This window comes from Mytilus trossulus, chromosome 11 (assembly GCF_036588685.1).
Source record: "Mytilus trossulus isolate FHL-02 chromosome 11, PNRI_Mtr1.1.1.hap1, whole genome shotgun sequence".
Lineage (NCBI taxonomy): Eukaryota > Metazoa > Mollusca > Bivalvia > Mytilida > Mytilidae > Mytilus > Mytilus trossulus.
Window position 1 is genome coordinate 70778614 of NC_086383.1, and position 24038 is coordinate 70802651.

Below are 24038 nucleotides of genomic sequence, written 5' to 3' on the forward strand. Positions count from 1 at the left end.
CTTAAACACATTCCCCATTTCCATTCTCAATTTTACTTTTCAAAATCTAAAAGTTTCAGATATGAGTATTACGAATTTAACAGATATATCAGTATGTTTAACCTTGCTGTGTGTTTACGTTTCAGAACAGATTGTACATACATGATTTAGCCACATGTATCAGTATGTTTAACCTTGCTGTGTGTTTACGTTTCAGAACAGATTATACATATATGATTTAGCCACATGTATCAGTATGTTTAACCTTACTGTGTGTTTACGTTTCAGAACAGATTATACATATATGATTTAGCCACATGTATCAGTATGTTTAACCTTACTGTGTGTTTACGTTTCAGAACAGATTGTACATACATGATTTAGCCACATGTATCAGTATGTTTAACCTTACTGTGTGTTTACGTTTCAGAACAGATTGTACATACATGATTTAGCCACATGTATCAGTATGTTTAACCTTACTGTGTGTTTACGTTTCAGAACAGATTGTACATACATGATTTAGCCACATGTATCAGTATGTTTAACCTTGCTGTGTGTTTACGTTTCAGAACAGATTGTACATACATGATTTAGCCACATGTATCAGTATGTTTAACCTTACTGTGTGTTTACGTTTCAGAACAGATTGTACATACATGATTTAGCCACATGTATCAGTATGTTTAACCTTGCTGTGTGTTTACGTTTCAGAACAGATTGTACATACATGATTTAGCCACATGTATCAGTATGTTTAACCTTACTGTGTGTTTACGTTTCAGAACAGATTGTACATACATGATTTAGCCACATGTATCAGTATGTTTAACCTTACTGTGTGTTTACGTTTCAGAACAGATTGTACATACATGATTTAGCCACAGGACAAAGAAATGCCACCCTACCACTAGATGTGGGAACAGTGGCAGGATATTCTGGGAAGAAAAAACAGCATGAGGTAATATTAAGGAGTAAAATTAAGAAAAACAAAGAATTTTGATAATCCAGTCATGATCTATTTCTAAACAGTTAAAAAGCATCTACATGTGTCTTGGAATTTAAATATTCTGAGATGACATATTTACACAACTGTGGTTTTTTTTTTTACACTTCCATGATTTGATGACCTTTATGCTGACTCTTCACAACACAAAATATGCAGTCTTTAGAGAAAGTATTTTAGTAACAAATTGATATTATAATTAAGGCTTGTGTATCTAGATTCTAGAACAATAAGAAAATGTCTTTGAAAATTGAATAATTTCGTGAATTTTGAGGTGGTCTGAATGCATGAAAAAGGTAATTAAGATAAAAAGAACATTTAATTAATATTTTTTGTTATTGATTTCAGATATTTTACCAATTTGTGTCATTCCTGACCCCTGGTGTGATATACCACTGTGATATAAGTACTAGTACATATACACCCAAGGTAGGTAATTCTTGTTGAAGAATTGTTCATAAAATTGACAGCCTTGTCTATCTCAGTTGAATAACCAGTTATTATTCTAAAACATACACCAAAAACTGTACAGAACATTTAATGTTGATATTAACAATTTTAATTACTATTTTATAAGAAAAATGCACCACATCATTGAAAAGATTACATATGAAGCATGTTTCTGCTAAATGTTCATTTGGAAATATACATGTAATTTGTCAAAAGTTTCATGAATGTAAAATATCATAAACATTGCTATGCCCCCTTATAAACATGTTCTCAATTCATAGCCTTAAGTATCTGACTAAGCGGTATGGGGCTTGTTCAATGTTGAGTTTTAACAGTGACCTACATTTTTTTTTTGCAGAAATGAGAAATATCAATCTGAGAATGGGTGTTAACTTCCATGTCATTTTGTCAATCACACCACATATTTGTATTTTTTTATGCAGATTTTAACTGAAATTTCTACTTTTTAGGTGTTTAGAGAAATAAAGATAAAGAACTTTGATCTGAGCCAGTTTGAGACAAAACAAGTATTTTATCCCAGTAAAGATGGCACTAAGATACCAATGTTTATTGTGCTTAAAAAGGTTGGTGTCCGGTTTTTTTTATTTGTTTGTTTGTTAATCCAATTATTGTGACAATATGGTGTTTATTTGGGAACTTTCAAGTACTAGATAGGCCAAAAATATGTGGGCTAGAAATGGACCTTATGCAAATGCATGTCAATATATGTTCAATCTTTTGACCTATTTTGGGTTGAGAAATTGATACAGAAAGTCTTAACGGTTTGAAAAATTATTTTTTATAAGAACCCCACATAAGTCAACTTTTATTTAGTATTTGAATGATAAAAATCAGCCAAAGTCTCATACAAGTACATGTATACAAGCACATATAGTTTACAAGTGTGAACAAATCTTATGAACAGGTAACTTAACAAGGTGTATAGATTTCGACAAATCTTATGTGAAACTAGTGTAGATTACATTAAACCAAGTGTAAACATTATCAAGAACACTAGAGTGGCACCACTGTAGCAAATTAATACTTGGATGAATGCTTATAACTAATATGAAAGTGAGGTCCTATTGACACGTTTGTTTTTAAATTGCATGATTAAGGTGGTATCTAACACTACAGGGAGATAACTCTGTAAAATCTGCAGAACGTTTTGATGATGTTGTGTTCTTAAAGGAATATTAAGCTTCTCAATGATCAAAATAAGTGTGTGACAAACTGCTATATAACCAGTGTAATTTGTCTGATAAAACGGTTGGTTCAAATTTTTTGAAATTTTTATATTTTTGTTAAAGAGTCAAAGTAAAGACTTTGCCAAAGTTTTAGGATAATTAAAGGAGCCAAATTAATTTTAGTGAAAGTGTTGGGTACCACCTTAATTCTCATTTTTACAAAAAGTTTGAATTTATTGTAGGGTGTTAAGTTAGATGGTAACAATCCAGTCATGTTGTATGGGTATGGAGGATTTAATATAGCTATCACTCCAAGCTTCTCTGTCTCACGATTGGTCTACCTGCAACACCTGGGAGGAGTCTATGCTGTTGCCAATATCAGAGGAGGAGGGTATGTATATCTATTCATCTATCAATCAAAGCTTCTCTGTCTCACGATTGGTCAACCTTCAACATCTGGGAGGAGTCTATGCTGTTGCCAATATCAGAGGAGGAGGGTATGTTTATCTAATTATCTATAGATCTATCAAAGCTTCTCTTTCTAATGATTGGTTGACGTTCAACACCTGGGAGGAGTACCGGTATATGATGTTGCCAATATCAGAGGAGGAGGGTATGTTTGTATATATATATCTATCAATCAAAGATTATCTATCTAATGATTGGTTGACTTTTAACACCTGGGAGGAATATATGCTGTTGACAATATCAAAGAAGGAGGGTATATATATCTATCAATAAAAGGTTCTCTATCTCCCATTGATTGCTTCAATACCTGGGAGGAGTTTATGCTGTTGCCAATATCAGAGGAGGAGGTGATGTCAATTCAAATTTTTCTGTTTTTTTATTGATCAATTTAATAACCTGGGTGGATTAATTGCTCAATGCTGTATTATTTTATTTTGTAGAGAATATGGTGAAACTTGGCATAAAGGTGGGATGTTAGCCAACAAACAGAATGTGTTTGATGATTTCCAGTCCGCAGCTGAATATCTTATTAAATCTAATTACACCTGTGCAAAAAGGTAAGAAATTTATATTAAAATGTATTTATAATAAAATTAGTAAAAAATAAAAGAATTAAGAAATGACAGAAGTAAAGTTAATATACTGGAAAAAGATTATATATTTTTTTTTAATTTACAACAATAATGTAACAGGAAATGTGAATATAATTGAAATATTTTACACCAGATCTAGGCCAAAAAAAAATAGGTGTGTTTCCTGTTGCATGCCCCAAAAAATTAGGGTCGGTAGGTAGGTATTTTTTTTTTTTTTTTTTTTTTTTTTTTTAATGGCCTGCTTCGGTTGTTTTTTGTGTATTTTTATAATCAGTTTGTTATTCTTTCAGGTTATTTTCATCAGTTCATTGTATAAAGTATACAAGATATGAAGATAAAAGTTCAAAAGTGTCAGATTCTGGAACAACACACTTGAATTTAAAGTCCCTCACATTAAAAAGCTGCACAACTTCCCAAACTGTCAATGTGGGAGATATTTCATGGTTTTTTCCAGTCACAGTAAATTCATTGTTCTTTAATCCAAAGTCATGATACTGATTGAATATATCAATAAAGGTGGTAGAATTAGAAAATGGGGCTATTATACTTTTTTTCTCGTTCCTGTGTGGACACTCATCGATTGTTATTGATAACACACTTTGACTGATGGCCATAGCAGAAGCCATGCCGTTGTTTGACTTCAATCTGTATCACACAAATGCTTACTGTATTAAAATTTTATTTGAAATCAAACGTTTAAAAGATGCCATTCAAAGGCTATACTAAACAAAAACCGTTTCCGGAAAAAAACGCAAAAAATCCGGATTTTTTTATTTATTTTTTTTTCCGGGAAAAAAAGTTAGGGTCGGCGCCAAAAAATTAGGGTCGGTCGGGCGACCGGAAACACACCTATTTTTTTTTTGGGCCGATCTACACAAAATTCTTTGAAAAAATAAATAGATATATGATCAAACAAACAAGGTGTACAATTGGTTATAGTATCAAGTTATACAATATCTTGGTCAGTGTCACCCAATATCTAGAGGAATATTAGATATCTACACAAAATTCTTTGAAAAAATAAATAGATATATGATCAAACAAACAAGGTGTACAATTGGTTATAGTATCAAGTTATACAATATCTTGGTCAGTGTCACCCAATATCTAGAGGAATATTAGATATCTACACAAAATTCTTTGAAAAAATAAATAGATATATGATCAAACAAACAAGGTGTACAATTGGTTATAGTTTCAAGTTATACAATATCTTGGTCACGTCACCCAATATCTAGAGGGAATATTAATAAAGGTAACTTTAATTTCAATGTCTGTAACATGCATATCGTTGTTGACATTCTGGACTCCATCCTGGACCAATTGAGTGTCTGTCATTGACCAATCAAATGTCTTTTGTAGAATAACAATCAATGGTGGATCAAATGGAGGCCTACTTGTGGCTGCCTGTGCCAATCAGAGACCAGATCTGTTTGGTTGTGTTATAAATCAAGTGGGGTAAGTCACTGTCACTGGTTAATTTCATGTAGTCAAAAATAAAAAAAGGACCAAAAGACTTGTAAACAACAGTATACTAAACACAACATAGAAAACTATTATAAGACATAGCAACATGAACCTGAGAAAGAAAAAAAAACTCTGGAAGGGTAAGCAGATCTAGCTCCACGTGTTGATAAGACTAATGATATAGATCATCAATCATTTCTGGGTTTAAAGAGAAGATTTGGTTCTTTGCTGCCTTAATAAATAATGTACATGTGGTGCAAGACAAAATATACTTCCCTGTGGATGATCTTTTCTGTGGTTACAAATATGATTTGATGTTTAAATAATATTAATATAGGACACTATACTTTGATTATTTTAAAAACAATTGAACTTTTTATTATTTCCAGAGTTATGGACATGTTGAAGTTCCACAAGTTTACTATAGGTCATGCATGGACAACAGATTTTGGATGTGCAGACAAACCTGAGGAATTTAAATACCTTATAAAGTAAGATTCTGTTTGAATTTAGAGATAATTTTTTTTTCAATTTTAATAGATTCTGGACATGAAGGAAATACAGATATTTTACTTTACTATTTTGTGTTTTGTGAATTGTTGTTTTGTGTACTGTTGTACACAACATAGTAAAGTAAAACTGATCAACTTCAACCTCACTTCAAAATCTATAGGTGATCTCAAATATTACCGAAGGGTAAGCAGATCCGCTCCACATGAGGCACCTGTCATGAAGGCTTTGAATGATTAGTGTATAAATTTAACAACTATTGTAATGATTTATCAGAATATTTAACCAAGATTCTACATCTCAACAATAATCTTGTAAATTAAAGGTTAAGAAAGTACAGAAAACCTAAGGGAATTAACTCGGAAAAATCAGATGAGCGTTTTAATAAGAAAGCAGAAATCAAGCTTTTCAATGATCAAATAAGTGTTTGTCAAAATGCTATATATCCATCAAAATTATTCCTGTAAATTGTGTGGTTCAAATTTCTAGAAATTTTCATTTTTCTGTTAACATATGAAAGTAAATTTTTTCGTCAAAACTTTATTAAATTAAACAAACCAAATTTGTTTTAGTCAAAGTGTTGGGTATTCCCTCAATCAATAAGTGCACTGTCTAATTGGAATCTAAAAGTATGAATTAATTAACAGGTATTCCCCTCTGCATAATATAAAGGTACCAGAAGGAGATTCACAATATCCAGCAACACTACTGTTAACAGGGGACCATGATGATAGAGTTGTTCCCCTTCATTCATTGAAGTATATAGCTGAATTACAACATGTAATGGCTGGTTGTGAAAAACAGGTAACTATAAGTTGTACATGTATGGGTGTTGACAGATACACACTATGAGTATGTTTGACACCAACTAATGGTCAAAGACAGATGATGACCTGGTGGTATTAAATAATATATGTATAGAACCATATATGGTCAAACAGCTGCATTGGCATATCTTCATATCAGCTGATTGGTTGATGCTATGCTTTATTGTGTAGAATTGGTAACTGTTGAGTAACAATTATTATGTGGATTTCAGTGTATTCCAGGCACCTTACTTGTTAACTATGTGAAATATAAGTGGATATAACAGATATCTTAATTGAAAATTGGATGTTTGCGACAGTGAAGACACAATGTAAAAATATAAACAAACAAAAATAGCCTTTATAAATAAACATCAATCACAGAAGACTTAAACAAAATCTGTCAATACTTCATTTAAGAATGGTTCCAGTTACAGAAAGCAGAACTTAGATAAAATTCCTTTACCTGATGAAATGATAAACTTTATTTTCTAATGGTTGTGGCCTGTTCTATTTCTTGCATTTATAGATATTTTTCGTATAACACAGAATGGAGTGTGATACTCAAAAGTGATAAGAAAATCTGCGTTAATCAGATTAGTTTATCCAGCATCATAAGCCAATATTACAGCATTAAAATTGGGTATTCTTTAGAACAATGTTGATTTATTCCATGGCAATGGACAAATTTGATTACTTTGATAATATACAAAACACTCACACTTTTCGCTTATTTTTGTCAAATTTTATATCAAATTGAAGCATTTAAAAAAGTCCTAAAAAGTTTGATGTTAAAGTTTAACACCAGAAAAGGACATACGAGGTCATACAGAAATGTGCAAAAGACTAGGTCAAAGATTTGAGGAATTTTTAATTAACACAATGAGAGTGTTGACCATAAGAGAAAAAGGTTTGGCAACTTGTGAATATGTGATATCGCTTGATATCAACTCTTGTTATTTTTAAATTCAAATACTGTAAATTCAGAAATTATTGCAAAGTTTTAATTATTGCCAAAAAAGTGACAGAGTTGTTAACACAATAATTTAAATTTTGGAATATTTAATATGAATTAAACATGATTTTTCTCAGAATCGTAAAAATTAAAGTAGCATTTAAATCTTAATTGACAAAATCACAATAATAAATGCAAGCAATAATTTCTGAATTTACAGTAGTAATAATATGTTCATCAAAGGGTTCTTTATTATTATTATATTGAAATTAAAAAACTGCATGTTGATATCAAGTTATATCCCATTCTCAGCTTTATATATGAAAATAAACATTGATTGCACTTCTAATTCTATGTAACTGAAATACTATATATTTTTTTACAGACCAATCCATTAGTAATACGTGTGGATACAAAGTCTGGACATGGAGCTGGCAAACCTACTGCTAAAGTGGTAAATAGTCTTTTATTTATGTGCTTAGTTTCTTAAATATACAAGAGTAATTTCCCTTTTTCAGTCACTATGATTAATAGGTAAAAATTCCAATCCATAGTTGCAAAAAGGTGTTCATTAAATAAAGAATATAGGGTATGAATTGTAATGAGACATTTCTCTTCAGAGATCAAATGACAAGGGAGTTCTTAACTATAGGTAGCTGTGAGGTCTTCAACAATGAGCTAAACCCATATGCATAACAAGCTATATAAAGGCCTGGAAATGACAAATGTAAATAATTTAAACCAAGAGAACTAACCGCCTAAATTATGTACAAAACAAAGAATGAAATACAAATATAATATATAGCTACAAACAACAGCCACTGAATTACAGGTATCTGATTTTGGACATGCACATACAGACTGTGAGGGAGATCATATGACCTTGAACTCATTTTCATGGTTTATTGATCACCATGAAGTTTTTGTGATACTCATTTATCTCTAAAGATGGTAACACTATACAAGACATTTCGGTGTGCACAATCTTTTTGTCTTTGTTTTCACACCCGTGACAATTTATCTATCAGAAATGTAGGAGGTTGGGAAATTATTATTTATATTCCGTGTTAAAGACATGTTATTAATAAGATATTTGTTTTTATTTTCAGATAGAAGAATTGACAGATGTGTATTGCTTTATATTCCAGTATATCGGTCTACAATGGACAGATTGACTAGTGGCTAAAATGTAATTTGTGTCGTAAACGTACAAAAAACAATATTTGGAATAAATGTCTATACTCTGTATACTGCCTTTCTTCATCTAAGGAGTTCTTCCCAGGGCCTTAAAGCATTGAAAACAAGAGTGCACACACTGAAATGTCTCGCCTTCTTAACTAATCATTGATATTATGTTGATAGGACTAAGTATAAAGCTTTATTACAACTGTCATATAAACTTAGCATTAACCAAGATAGCTAAACAAAGACCAATGAACCATGAAAATGAGGTCAAGGTCTGATGAACCATGCCAGGCAGACATGTACAGCTAACAATGCTTCCACACATTAAATATAGTTGACCTTTTACTTATAGTTCAAGAAAAATAGACCAAAACACAAAAACTTAACACTGTGCAATGAACCGTGAAATTAAGGTCATGGTCAAATAAAAAGTGCGGGACTGACATATAGATCATAAATATTTCCATACACCAAATATAGTTGACCTTTGGCATGTAATATTAGATAAAAAGACCAAAACTCAAAAATTAACTATAACCACTGAACCATGAAAATGAGGTCAAGGTCAAATGACATCTGCCCGCTAGACATATACACCTTACAATCATTCCATACAACAAATATAGTAGACCTATTGCATAAAGTATGAGAGAAACAGACCAAAACACAAAAACTTAACTATAACCACTGATCCATGAAAATGAGGTCAAGGTCAGATGACACCTGCCAGTTGGCCATGTACACCTTACGGTCCTTCCATACGCCGAATATACTAGTCCTATTGCTTATAGTATCTGAGATATGGACTTGACCACCAAAACGTAACCTTGTTCACTGATCCATGAAATGAGGTCGAGGTCAAGTGAAAAATGTATGTTGGGCATGAGGACCTTGCAAGGTACGCACATACCAAATATAATAATCCTATTCTTATAATAAGAGAGAATTCAACATTACAAATAATCTGAACTTTTTTTTCAAGTGGTCACTGAACCATGAAAATGAGGTCAAAGACATTGGACATGTGACTGATGGAAACTTCGTAACATGAGGCATCCATATACAAAGTATGAAGCATCCAGGTCTTCCACCTTCTAAAATATAAAGCTTTTAAGAAGTTAGCTAATGCCGCAGCCGCCAGATCACTATCCCTATGTCGAGCTTTCTGCAATAAAAGTTGCAGGCTCGACAAAAACTATTGAAAAATTGAGATAAGTAGTAGTGAAAACTCTGAAACTGGAGATTGGTGACTCCACATCAGCTTTTTTAAATGGGTGTCACAAAGGTTGATTAATCTATATATTTTTTATACCCCCGCTTTAAAAAAGGGGAGGGTATACTGTTTTACCTCTATCTGTCCTTCCGTCAGTCCGTCAGTCTGTACGTCCCATGAATATTTTTCGTTGCATTTTTCTCAGGAACTACAATACAAGGATTTCTGAAATTTAGTTTCAGGGTTTATTTAAGTCATCTAAACCGTGTGATGCGTTTTCAGATTAATCACTTGACAACTTCCTGTTTACGGAACACTTGTTTGATTTTACACATGATAGCGAAGTTGAAAATTTTCGTATTTTAAAAGGTAGAAGACCTGGATGCTTCATACTTTGTATATAGATGTCTCAAATTACAAAGTTTCCATCTGTAACATGTCCATTGTCCCTGACCTCATTTTCATGGTTTAGTGACTGCTTGAAAATCAAAGTGATGGATATCACTCATGGAAAGATTAGAACAGTAGTTTGAATTATTTCATATTAAGGTATGGTGGGAGAAAATGAACATTTATAGAGCACTGTTGCTGAAAATTACATTTACAGCAGGTCTTTAGAAGGAAATTTGCTTTTCCAGTATGAGGATAAAATGAGCTCAAATTAAATAATATGAGTCTCTAAATTTGCACAATTTTATTTAAACTGCAGTTAATATATATCTAATCGAAATTATGTTGCCAGTTCAGAACATGTTTTAAAAAAACAAAAAAATGCAAAAATTCTTCTAGTAATTGTTATCAACTATCCTTGTAAGCCATACAGCTAAAAGCTTTAAAGTGCCAACAAATATATTCTAAAAATGTTGTTTTGGGGCATTTTGTAAGTTGAAACAGAGGTTATATGGCATTGAAAATTAAAAGTTTTAGAGTGCCTTTTGATCAAATTTTTAAGTATTTTTCAACACAGGGCATTTTCAATTTTATTTTTCAACAAAAACCAATTAAAAAACTTATATTATTGAAATGTGGATTCTTTCTTGATTGCAAAAATATATATTTACTTCTAATAAAAATTCAAATGACTAAAATAGACATAATGATTGATGGGAAATAAACTAATAAACAATGGTTTGTAATAATTATTATAAGTTTTAAAACTGTTTCAAGCCAATTCCTGATAAAAAAAGTGAACTAATCTAAATTGTTGATTAATTACAGATGATTATTGGAAAATTATCAAGTAAGTTATAGGCCATACTTGAATACCTTTTATATATTCATATTTATATTCATATTTCATTTTTTTAAGATCTTGTTAATCCATTAGTCATTTATCTTTCAGATATAATTTACAGAATAACTTTATGTAATGTAGATCAAAAGTAATTGGCAATAAATAAATCTATCATCCTTATCAATATCAAACATCTTATATACACATTTGTTTATTATATTATGAGGTCAAATGCTTGTGTATTAAGAATTAAATGTGTGTTGAATGGTCTGTATAATTATGTAAGACTGAGGTTGATAGGTAATGTGGTCAATTTGATTGGCAGTTAAGGAGGTGGGGCATTCTAATTAAAGGTCCACCTTGTCTCTGATTGTTTAGTGATAATGACAGTTGTCAATCATACTAGTGGAATCAATACCCAGTTACCTCAATCAAAATGTTTATAAAAAAGCCTGCACATCAACACACCTTAATAACATGCATTCTTGAATGAACTGCTCCAATAATATACCCAGTTTTTTCAGTTTATTTGTGTATTATGTGCACATTCATGAGAACCATAGGGAACTATATTTTAGTGTGAATACATTTAGTAACAGTAGCTAACCTGTCCTGCTGTTAGGGAGGGTGGTGCCTAAGTAAAGATTTAGAACAAGTTCTAATCTTTCCAAAAAGGATAATTTTTGTAATGTGAATTTCTCTCCTATCATGAGTAATAGGACAACTATATTTGATATGTGTGTACCTTGCAAGGTTCTCATGTCCGTCAAGACAGTTTTCACTTGACCTCAACCTGATTTCATGAAGCAGTGAACAAGGTTAAGTTTTGGGGTTTAAGTCCATATCTCAATATACTATAAGCAATAGGTGAAGTAAATCCAATGTAGGGTGTACATGTCCAACTGGAAGGTGTCATCTGACCTTGACTTCATTTTCATGGTTCAGTGGTTAAAGTTCAGTTTTTCAGTTTTGATCTTTTTTTCTAACACTTTATGCAAAAGGTCAACTGTATTTGGTTTATGGAAATATTTTATGATGTGCATGTCAGTCTTGAATGTTTTATTTGACCTTGACCTAATTTTCAGGGTTCATTGCTCAGTGTTAAGTTTTTGTGTTTTAGTCTGTTTTTCTTAAACTATAAGCAGTAGTTATAAAGGTCAACTATTATTCTACATTGAGCCTTCCTGATGAAGGTTAAATCCAGAAAAGAGCTTCGGACATGAAATTTTTAACATGTTGTTTTAATTTTTGTTTTCGAGTGCTACAAATACTGCTAAGATCTATGTTAAAATATACAAACAATTAAAACTTTTCTGATATCTGCCATACTTTATTAAAACTCTCCGGTTTTAACACAATTTAACAGCATTAACATAATAAATCTGATTTCTAAATTCAATACAAATTCAGTATCAAATATTGCTGCATTAAAAACCTTTATACTTACAGCAATAAAGGTGGAATGCAGAAACTGTGAAAAACTTTTATAAAAAATTCCACTTGAATGGTTTGTCATTAAATACACATGGCCAGATTTGCATTTCAGCTTAACCCACATAAAATATGGTATTACTGTAAAATACCACTGATATTACCATTATCATGCAAAAAATAAAAAAAATAAAAATTCCAATAGAATATTTTCATACTACTAACTTTTAACTCCAGAGTTTATATTTTTTTTAGACATGTTACCTTTTCTGTTGTAGGTTAGCGCAACTTAAAAAAAAATGATTACAATATTACAATTAGGGTTAAAATCTACTGTTTGATGTTACCTACATACATCAATCATCAAAAACAATAAACTTTCCCCTAAAATGCACCAGTTATGTGCTTGATTTTAATTCTTTGGGATGCTCTTTTTCGACAGAGAACCAGGATGTTCTATTTTAGAAGACAACCTGATAATAAAATAAATTTTCCAGAGTCAAAAGTTAGGAATATGAAAATACAATTGAGAATGGAAATGGGGAATATGTCAACGAGACAACAACCTGACCAAAGAGCAGACAACAGCGGAAGGTCACCAATGGGTCTTCAACGCAGTGAGAAAATCCTCCACCCGTAGGTGGGCCTCAGCTGGCCCCTAAATAAAAAATATCTTTGTTTTGTGAAAATAACATGATACTTTACAATCATTGACATAATCAGCACACATTCACCATCCAAATGTAAACAACAGATGCTTTATACATTTTTTGGACAATCAAATAACATTTTTAGAAAAAAATGTGATCCACTGTGTTAACTATTGAAGATATTACATACAAACAAAATCATCTGTTAAAAAAGCAATACGACCCAAGCATCAATTTAATAACTTATATTTTCATTGACAACTAAACATAAAGCAAATACTAATAACCAAATATTTACACATTGTAACAATAAATAAAATATATACAGATATATCTTGGGTGATTTCAATGGTAAACTTGTTTCTTCATATAAAAATTATCATTATATGCTTTAAATATATTTAACACAACTAGAATTGCATTATAAGGAGAATAGTTAAATATAACAATGAATCATATAGTGTAAATTCATGAATAAATGCAAACATTTTTTATTGCAAATTCTTGAATTTTTGGCAAAATTGCATAATCTTATTAATGTGAATGCAAAAATTTTTAAGACAGAAAATACTTCTGAAATAATGAATGCAAATTTGTATTATTGTCAATCAATACTGCTGCATTTAATTTGTTGCATTAATAAAACGTGGCAAAAATTCTAAATTTACCGTAACTTGCTTTTTGAATCAAAACCTGAACTTTTCTAAATGATAGTGAAAAACTTTATTATACCATTGAAATCACCTTAGACTGCTGCCACAAACTTAACACAAAAATAAACAACACATAAAATAAAATTTACACTTGGAATCGAATTGTACCACAGGAATTTAATAAAAAGAAAACATGGAAGTTTTACCGGCTGAACTGAACAAGAAATTAAATATAAAGATTTTCTAATTGAGATAACTTGATCAACTATATAATTTATACTTTACTAATAATTGAACCTATCAAATATATGTGTAATGCATTAAGTACATTTTTTATTGGACTTTTTTATGGCCTTTTTCTGATAAAGGGAAAAAAATCCAATTTGAAGCACATTCCATTACAAATGCAATACATGTTACATTATAAGACAATTAAATACATTATTTAAATTAAAATCATACACATGCATTTATAAGTTTGTTAATTCTCTGGAAGTCAAAACCTTTAAAATCTAAAATTTAGTATTTTAAACATTATTTAATTGTGTCAATGTTATCAATGCTTGATAGATTTATTCAGGACGTTTGAAAATTTCATTAACAAACTTGAACTCATAATGATATTTGATTCTTGTATGTCAAGCTTATGCATCTCTAAATAACACTTTGTAAACATTACAAAAAATAATGGTCTCTTGATACAATCAACAACTTCAATCCAATATTACAATAGTGTGAAATCTGGTTATAACATATAAAATGATAATCAATAAAAAAAATTAAAAACATGAATGCAGGTTCCTAAAAGTTATCAAAATAAAAAGTTCCAAACAAAACATGAAAATCTACCAGGTACATGAATAAAGTGTTATCAACAATGGTGCTATACTTCAAACATTCTAGTGATCAAGTTGTCAGGGTTAAAGTGTTCAGATGATCCTGATATCTGCTTCACTCAAGAGGTGATTCAGATTCAGCAGTGTAACTTAGGACACGAGAGAATAACAAAGGGGGGTAATTCTTGTTGTTTAGTTCAAAATCGGTTTCATTCAGCTGTCCAGTTGCCCTAAAAAACATAAATGTACAAAATTATACTATTATATATTGATAATGAAGATTTTAATAAAAACATAGATGGTACTATTTATAGATTCTGTATATGTATTTAGTATGACATCCTTTATCACTGAACTAGTAACATTTGTTTAGGGGCCAGCTGAAGGACTTCTCTGGGTGGGGAATTTGGTGACCTTCTGCTGTTGTCTGCTCTATGGTCAGGTTGTTGTCTCATTGACACATTCCCAATTTCCATTCTCAATATTAATGTTACTCTTTTTGTGAATCCAATTGTGATATCTAATATCCTGGATAAATACACTTTAAAAGATACCTAATTTTACAGTTTTAAATAATTCTGCATATAAGCTTCTAGATATTTATATTTTGGTACAGACTTTTATCCTTGAGTCTACAGTGCAATTTAATTTGGAGAAAATAAGTACCTAAGAAATTATAATAAACCACAGTTTTATAAAACGCATGAGCTGGATCAAACTTTTGATAGTTTAATTGAATATTTAGGTTGCTGTAATTTTATTAGTTGTTAGTGGCTTTGAACTAGCTGTCAGATAACTGCATGTACTCTCAGATCTGTTCATTGCGTCTTTTTGTGTCGGGATGTATAAGTACCCGGCCACATCTACTTGTATTGTTTGTCTATCTGATAAGTTAAGCCTATTTCAGCTGACTTTTATAGTTCGTTCTTATGTTGTACTGTTATACCACTGTCCCAGGTTAGGGGGAGGGTTGGGATCCCGCTAACATGTTTTACCCAGCCACATTATTTATGTATGTGCCTGTCCCAAGTCAGGAGCCTGTTATTCAGTGGTTGTCATTTGTTTATTTGTTACATATTTGTTTTTTGCTCATTTTTTTACATAATTAAGGCCGTTAGTTTTCTCGTTTGAATTGTTTTACATTGTTTTATCAGGGCCTTTTATAGCTGACTATGCGGTATGGGCTTTGCTCTTTTGAAGGCTGTACTTTGACCTATAGTTGTTAATTGTGTCATTTTGGTCTTTTGTGGATAGTTGTTGTACTGTTATACCACTGTCCCAGGTTAGGGGGAGGGTTGGGATCCCGCTAACATGTTTTACCCAGCCACATTATTTATGTATGTGCCTGTCCCAAGTCAGGAGCCTGTAATTCAGTGGTTGTCGTTTGTTTATGTGTTACATATTTGTTTTTCGCTCATTTTTTTTTACATAAATAAGGCCGTTAGTTTTCTCGTTTGAATTGTTTTACATGGTCTTATCAGGGCCTTTTATAGCTGACTATGCAGTATGGGCTTTGGTCTTTTGAAGGCCGTACGGTGACCTATAGTTGTTAATTGTGTCATTTTGGTCTTTTGTGGATAGTTGTCTCATTAGCAATCATACCACATCTTCTTTTTTATAAGTTAGAGTGGCATGAACCTTCTTGTTGGTATATTTGTGTTGTTGGGTTGATGTCTTAAGACCAGCTGCAATCAATCAATGTTAGAGTGGTGTGAATCTTCTCTTTGATATATTTGTGTTGTTGTATTGCTATCTTAAGACCAGCTGCAATCAATCAATGTTAGAGTGGTGTGAATCTTCTCTTTGATATATTTGTGTTGTTGTATTGCTATCTTAAGACCAGCTACAATCAATCAATGTTAGAGTGGTGTGAATCTTCTCTTTGGTATATTTGTGTTGTTGGGTTGCTATCTCTACTTACTTATAACATGTTGTAACAGAATAATGAAGCCATACAAGTTTAGCATGACATCTGTCTTTATGATTCTGGATTTCCATTTCCTAGAAAATAAAAAAGCAAATATAATCAAAGTGCTGGATAGCACCTCTGGAAAGTTTGCAACTGTAGCTGTGTATTATTCCAAAAAGGTTATAGACGTGTATTATTTCAAATATGTATTTCATCACAGCTTTGATGTTTTAAACTCAACCATTGTCTCATCAGTAAGGATAAAAAAATCACTTTTTTTATGTTTATCATAAAAAGTTTTGATATTTTCTCATTATTACAACCTTAAGCTGTAGATCTAAAATAATGAAAAATACATTTAGAAAGCTCTATTAATTTCTTTAAGTACCATGTCAACTTCAAGGGCCTGTGAATTAGTATGTTTCTATTGGTTTAGGTCCTTCATATTTGTTTTTAGTAAATTAACACGCAAGTTTTTTGTTTGTTTGAATTGTTCCACATGTTTCATATCTGGCGGGGCCTTTTAAAGCTTTCTACATGTATATGGTACAAACATTTCTCATTTTTGACAACCTTTATTGTGGCCTATAGTTATTAATACATTTTCATTCTTTGAACTCTTTTGGATAGCATTGGTTCTTTGCAAAAAATACTGCATCCTTACTTATAAATAGTTACAGTAACTTAAATCAATACAACTGTAAAGAAGGTGAATTTATATTAAAGGCTTTTATCAAAAATAGGGAACATGTCCATGGGACTGAAATGATGCCCTCGCTAGCATTAATGTTATAAACTCAAGAACTGTAAATGTGAAACTACCAAAATTTTTATTTGATCTGAATTATGAGTTAATAAACATTGTGTATTCATCCTAATTATACAGTATTGCGCAATAGAATTGTAAGATCTTGACATTTGTTTTCTGTCAGAAACCTATATGTTATGTCAACAATTTCATCGCGATCCAAATTCAGAGCTGTATCAAGCTTGAATGTTGTGTCCATACTTGTCCTAACTGTTCAACTTCAGGGTTTGACTTCTGCGGTCGTATAAAGTGGTGCCCTGTGGAGCATCTGGTTCCATTTAACAAGGCACAACCCTAGAGCAGTAAAAATAAATCCACCAAAATTCAAACTTGATCAGTGTTTGTGGTAATGAGAATTGTGTATAAGTTTCATAACATTTGGTTAAGACAAACTATACTTAGAGAACAGAAACTAAAATTTCCAGCAACTTTTCTTTTTGTAAAGTAGCATTAAACGCTATAGAATGGTAAAAAATACGCAACTTAAATTCAAACTTGACTTGTGAATTGTGGATTGTGGTTATAAGCATTGCGTATCAGTTTCATACAATTTGGTTCAGGCAAACTAAAGTAAGATAACAGAAACGAATTTTGGGATATACAGAGATACATAAGTAAGGGAAGAATGTACATACTTACAGAAGAACAAGGATAAAACTCAATACGGTGCGAGTATAATAACAGCAGTATGACCAAAGGAATAAAAAGTTTATATACGCTAGATTCATAGAATTTTTGTTGTACAAGCCATTCGTTTGATATATTATTATTATTATGGTAATCATTGCCTCTGTGTTTGGATGACAAAGCAATTGAATTTCTATTAAAATAGGGCATGCTATATGCACATGTTTGTCTGTAATCTATATAAATTTTGAGGTGGAAATGCAGCCATTTAAGTCAAAGGGTACACATCATCATAATTTCATGAACCTTAATCATTTCTACAGCACTTGTCTTCATACCCTGAGCTATGTTATTCCATGGAAGTATTATATTGTCAATATAATACTTCCATGGTTATTCTAAGAAGTAGATGCTGACACTCGGTTGCTTTTAATACGGATGCTATATGATACGAATTTGCGAGAATACACCAGACGGGTGGTATGATGTAAATTATTGAAGAAGACTGAAGAAGAATTGACGTTGGGTCGATGTTTTTCTGCTGTCAGTTTGATCCACTTTAGCATGCTGAACGAGTGAAGGCCCTTATATCCACATTGGAATGTGTTTAAATAACGGAATTAAAATTTTTCAAATGATTTTTGGCATCAAAACATTTCGATCGATGTTTCGACAAAAACAATGCATTTAATTTTTTTTTATGAAAGCCGGTGGTACCATATTTACATGTACTCGTCCCTTAATGAGTAATTAGAATATAATTATCGATAATTTTATATTCTATCACCTGTGTTTTGTTTAACAAAACATCATCACTTGTCAATTATCCGACGGCTTGGCAGTCAAAATGACAACTTGCTCTCGCATTTTAATCAGTCATTCCCGATTTTTTCGATACTCTCGGGCTTTTACCACGTTTACGTACGTATATAGTAAACAGGTAGGTAAAAGTAGAGCGGAAAATGTTCATTCATGAAATTTTCATGAATGAAACTGACGCAATCTGGCGTAGATATCTTGTGATTTTCTCTTCATCGTATGGCAGATCCTCGAAGTAGTGTTGAGATTCACATTTTCAAAATGAAGTTAAATTCATCTGAATCGTCGGTGAATATTCAATCGGTTTTATTAAAGCTGTGTCAAATGAGTAGTTACTCGAAATTTTAAAAGAACCTTCCAAGACTCAGAATTCAAACCCTAGTACTAGTACTAAATTATCTCGGATCAGAATAAATGGCGATAATCTGTCACCATAAGTTTGAGGCCGATGGCTATGGAAAGCAGCAATAGCAAGCTATAGCAAACTTTCCAAAAACCTTTCCAAACTATGAGTATGTATCCCATTATGTACAAAATATAAACAGAAGATATGGTATGATTTTCATTGTTGAAGGTCATAAAGTGACCTTGACCTATACATGTTAATTTCTTTGTCAGTTGGTCTCTTGTTGAGAGTTGTCTCAAAGGCAATCATACCACATCTTCTTTTTAAAATTTAGCAGACTGGGAAAAAGCTTTTTATAGAAGAGGTGATGATTACCATTGGATGCACTTGTAAATGACTAATAACTACATTTAATAAACTAATCCTAAAAATAATCCCTTGTAAATGTAGAAAATGTAAGATAAACAATTCAGACATGCAGAAGTGATCTCATTGGTCAAAATAATGAAGAAGGAGTGGTCCACTTCTATCTTTCGCAAGATGGTGCAGCACTGTATGCACAAGTTTTGCTTTCCTTACCACTTGAAACGTTTGTTCCATTTCATTTGGATCTATTTGTTGTCGTGGTTGTCTTTTACGTGGGTAGTAATTCATAGAACAGTTTACTCACCACTTGAAATGTTTGTTCCATTTCATTTGGATCTATTTGTTGTCGTGGTTGTCTTTTCCGTGGGTAGTAATTCAATGTGCTGTCTTTTGTTTTAACTCTCTTCAAAACAGAAGTTATCTACAAAAGCAATATAAAAAGATGATAAAAAAATATGTTTAAAAAAACAGTTGCACATAAAATGTTCACAATCTATGCCAAAGCTGAGGTACAAATGGTTATATCCCTTAATAACATGATACCCTCTTAATATGATGCATAATTATGTTTTTCTTTATAATGAAATCCAACGTGGCAAAAACTGTCAGTCCTAAGATAACCACTAACAATTGTAAGAGCAGTCACATTTCTGATATCTGACTTCACAATTGTGGTGGTTTTTTTTTGTTTGTTGCAGCTATCTGGTTTTTAGAAAAAAATATGAACTGTGTATAAGAGTAATAAACTATTATTGTGTAGCTCATATCTTATCAAAATTTGATATGGATCCAGAAGAAGAAATTAAATTACTTCTCTTTAGCAAAGTTACATACACCATTGCATTTGATGAATTTTGACCCCTAAGTTTTATTTTTATACATGACAGCCATGTTTAATGATAGATCAAGTCTTTGGATACAATTTATAAACTAGTTACCCTAAGGAACATTCAGTTAAAGTTTGGGTGTATTAGGACCAATAGTTTCAGAGGAGAAGATTTTTAAATGTTTTTGAGATATAAGCCAAAAATGGCATTTGACTCCTTATCTCCTATTTTAGCCATGGCGGCCATGTTTGTTGATGGATCCAAACTTTGGATACAAATTATGAACTAAACATTCAGGTAAAGTTCAAATTTTTTTGGCCCAGTAGTTTCAGGAGAAGATTTTTGCAATGTTTGACACAGTACGACGACGGGCGCCAAGTCAGGACAACAGTTCACATCAAAGGCCAACCTGATCTAAGAACAGGCCAGTTTTCAACAATCCCTTAGACTCACCCGGTCTCCATTAAATCTGTAACGCCCAATCAACAGTCCCTGCTCCCTTGTACTTTGGGACCTCAGTTTTGACAGTGTTGTATTATCTATAGAACATTAGACTCACCTGGTCTCCATTAAATCTGTAACGCCCAATCAACAGTCCCTGCTCCCTTGTACTTTGAGACCTCAGTTTTGACAGTGTTGTATTATCTATAGAACATTAGACTCACCTGGTCTCCATTAAATCTGTAACGCCCAATCAACAGTCCCTGCTCCCTTGTACTTTGAGACCTCAGTTTTGACAGTGTTGTATTATCTATAGAACATTAGACTCACCTGGTCTCCATTGAATCTGTAACGCCCAATCAACAGTCCCTGCTCCCTTGTACTTTGAGACCTCAGTTTTGACAGTGTTGTATTATCTATAGAACATTAGACTCACCTGGTCTCCATTGAATCTGTAACGCCCAATCAACAGTCCCTGCTCCCTTGTACTTTGAGACCTCAGTTTTGACAGTGTTGTATTATCTATAGAACATTAGACTCACCCTGTCTCCATTAAATCTGTAACGCCCAATCAACAGTCCCTGCTCCCTTGTACTTTGAGACCTCAGTTTTGACAGTGTTGTATTATCTATAGAACATTAGACTCACCCTGTCACCATTGAATCTGTAACGCCCAATCAACAGTCCCTGCTCCCTTGTACTTTGAGACCTCAGTTTTGACAGTGTTGTATTATCTATAGAACATTAGACTCACCCTGTCTCCATTAAATCTGTAACGCCCAATCAACAGTCCCTGCTCCCTTGTACTTTGAGACCTCAGTTTTGACAGTGTTGTATTATCTATAGAACATTAGACTCACCCTGTCACCATTGAATCTGTAACGCCCAATCAACAGTCCCTGCTCCCTTGTACTTTGAGACCTCAGTTTTGACAGTGTTGTATTATCTATAGAACATTAGACTCACCCTGTCTCCATTGAATCTGTAACGCCCAATCAACAGTCCCTGCTCCCTAGTACTTTGGGACCTCAGTTTTGACAGTGTTGTATAGGGGTCTTCTGAACTGGAAATCATCAACATAACACCTAAATATCAAAATATTATTTCATTAATACTTGGTTTTGAAGAAGGATTATTTCAGAAATAAATGGGGAGATTTGGGTCAGAATGCACTTTGTCATAATCACACACTAATACATTGATAATGATGAATATCATGTACAAAGTTTCATGAAATTCTGTTATGTGGTTTGAGATGAGTTGCCCTGACAAACTGTTGTAGTAGTAAATCATGCCTAAATGCTAAATTCAAAGGGGGATAACTATAAGAAAGAAAGAAATTGAATCATAATTTATTTGCATAGCATGTCTCAATTATCTACAAAGTGTCATGAAATCTTGCTGTCAGGTTCCAGAAGAGTTGCACTGACAAACTGTTGCAGTGCTATATATAACCACATTTTATATTCAAAGGGGTATAACTCCTTCATATTATAGCCAAAAATGTTAGGTTTAAAATTCAGACATTTCTCTCTTAACAATGTTTTAGCATGAGATATCAACTAACCGTCTGGGAAGAATCTCATGTATCTGAAATATTCCACGAGGTGCCATGGTTTGTAGAATGAGTCCAGACTCTTCTCTCCTACCCTCATATAGGATGTCCTACTGATGTAGCAACCTGTTAGAAAGGAGAAATAATGGTAAGAATTAAGAAAGTTTTTAAGAACTTCCATCCTTTTGTGGACAGTCAGGGGTACTACTTGTACAAGTGTATTTTATTTACTTAAAGAAGTGAAAAAAAATATACACATATAAGTAAATAAATAATGTTTGAATAATCTCCCCTTAATTTTCTGAAAAATTTACTTGTACAAGTAAATTTTTCTTACAATCTCACAAAAATCCTCAAGTTTTGAGATGTAAAATCATGCCTTTAAGAATTTTTCCCAGGTTTGCTCAAATTTTTTCATTAAAGTTCAATGTTTCATCTCAGTAATTCATCAAAGAAACTAATTGAGCAAAGATCTTGTATATTTGCGCAAGGCACTCAAAAATTGCTCCTTTGGGGCTTGTAAATGAGCAGTGTTAAGAAGATAACAGACAAATGGGACTTTAATTGTCCATGAAATTACACTTGAATGATTAGTAAAGACATCTGCAAAGGGTACACAATTTAAAATTCTATTAGACCAATGAAATCTTAAGAATTCAAGAAAAGAAGAAAGGATGATTTTTTTACTTATACAAGTAAAAAATTCTGAATGCCTAAGGGACATAACTAAGCCAATTTTTTTTTTACCTATACAAGTAAATAAAATTCACTTGTATAAGTATCCTACAAATTTACTTATATGTGTATATTTTTTTTTACTTCTTCAAGTAAATAAAATACACTTGTATAAGTAGTACCCCTGACTAGGGATGAGCAGCTGAGAATCCAATACTCCACACTTTTCATTTTCATATATTTTGAAAAACTCTCTGATGTTTGAAATAAAAATACTCATATATTGTTATTATGATTTCACTTTTTCTATGAGAGATCAAATATTTGAAAAATATCTGATGTATTTACGATTGTAGTTTTCACTCATAAATCAACTTCCTGTATTTGTTTTTACTCATTTATCAACAAGAGATAAGATTTGACTCAGAAGGAGATCTCTAGCATTTCAGGACTCTTACCACACAACCAATCACTAGAAGAGAAGTCCTGTCATACATAACAAACCCTGTTTCTAAAGCTGATTTGTTTTACCTACCATTAAACAGTACATGTGGTCTATTAATAAACATGTTTCTCCACGAGACATACTTTCTCAGTTTCCCAGTGTTTGGGCCCCAGGTTCTGAAAAAAGTCATTATACTGTTCAGGCTATAAACACATTTAACATGTTTAACATGTTTAAGGATAAAGCCCCATGACCAAAGGGGTATAAAAATATTTGTTCTAGGAATTCTATTATAATTGATAATTTCTAAATAATGTGTTTAAACACATCACTCATGTAGTCCATAATCAATGCAAGATGAACAAGCTATTGAGGTTAAGAAATCTGGAAATCTATTCAACAATAAAAAAAAATTCAGCCATTGTATTTAAATCGATCAGTATATGTAAGGTGAACTAGAACTCATTTTTGTTTAGAGACTGGCTGAAGAAAGCCTCTGGGTAAGGGATGTTCTCCCTGTGTTGAAAACCCATTGTTGGCTTTGGGATGTTTTTCTGCTCTTTGGTCAGGTTGCTGTCTCTTTGACACATTCCCCAT

General features: G+C 32.2%; 2 protein-coding genes across 6 annotated transcripts in view; one reads left to right on the top strand and one right to left on the bottom strand.

Annotated features, from left to right (window-relative positions):
* LOC134691520 (prolyl endopeptidase-like) overlaps window positions 1–8667 on the top strand; it is a 50378-nt gene extending 41711 nt beyond the window's left edge. Inside the window, exons 10-19 of the mRNA XM_063552078.1 lie at window positions 836–940; window positions 1334–1414; window positions 1906–2019; window positions 2865–3013; window positions 3531–3647; window positions 5046–5141; window positions 5540–5641; window positions 6308–6464; window positions 7807–7875; window positions 8531–8667. Coding sequence (XP_063408148.1) covers window positions 836–940; window positions 1334–1414; window positions 1906–2019; window positions 2865–3013; window positions 3531–3647; window positions 5046–5141; window positions 5540–5641; window positions 6308–6464; window positions 7807–7875; window positions 8531–8596 — 1056 coding nt within the window. The 3' untranslated portion in view covers window positions 8597–8667. The remainder of the gene's footprint in view (window positions 1–835; window positions 941–1333; window positions 1415–1905; window positions 2020–2864; window positions 3014–3530; window positions 3648–5045; window positions 5142–5539; window positions 5642–6307; window positions 6465–7806; window positions 7876–8530) is intronic.
* Window positions 8668–12355: 3688 nt separating this feature from the next.
* Window positions 12356–24038, bottom strand: part of LOC134691523 (F-box only protein 9-like) — a 39446-nt gene continuing 27763 nt past the window's right edge. For 2 of the 5 annotated variants that reach the window (XM_063552082.1, XM_063552081.1), the window contains 6 exons: window positions 23532–23617; window positions 22334–22447; window positions 21733–21851; window positions 19803–19919; window positions 16545–16624; window positions 12356–14853 (listed from right to left, as the gene is read on the bottom strand). In XM_063552082.1, the coding sequence (XP_063408152.1) occupies window positions 14739–14853; window positions 16545–16624; window positions 19803–19919; window positions 21733–21851; window positions 22334–22447; window positions 23532–23617 (631 nt within the window). In that variant the 3' untranslated portion in view covers window positions 12356–14738. Of the gene's footprint in view, window positions 14854–16544; window positions 16625–19802; window positions 19920–20778; window positions 20840–21308; window positions 21370–21414; window positions 21476–21732; window positions 21852–22333; window positions 22448–23531; window positions 23618–24038 lie in introns of all 5 variants that reach the window. The other 3 variants (XM_063552084.1, XM_063552083.1, XM_063552085.1) reach the window with 3 other exon arrangements.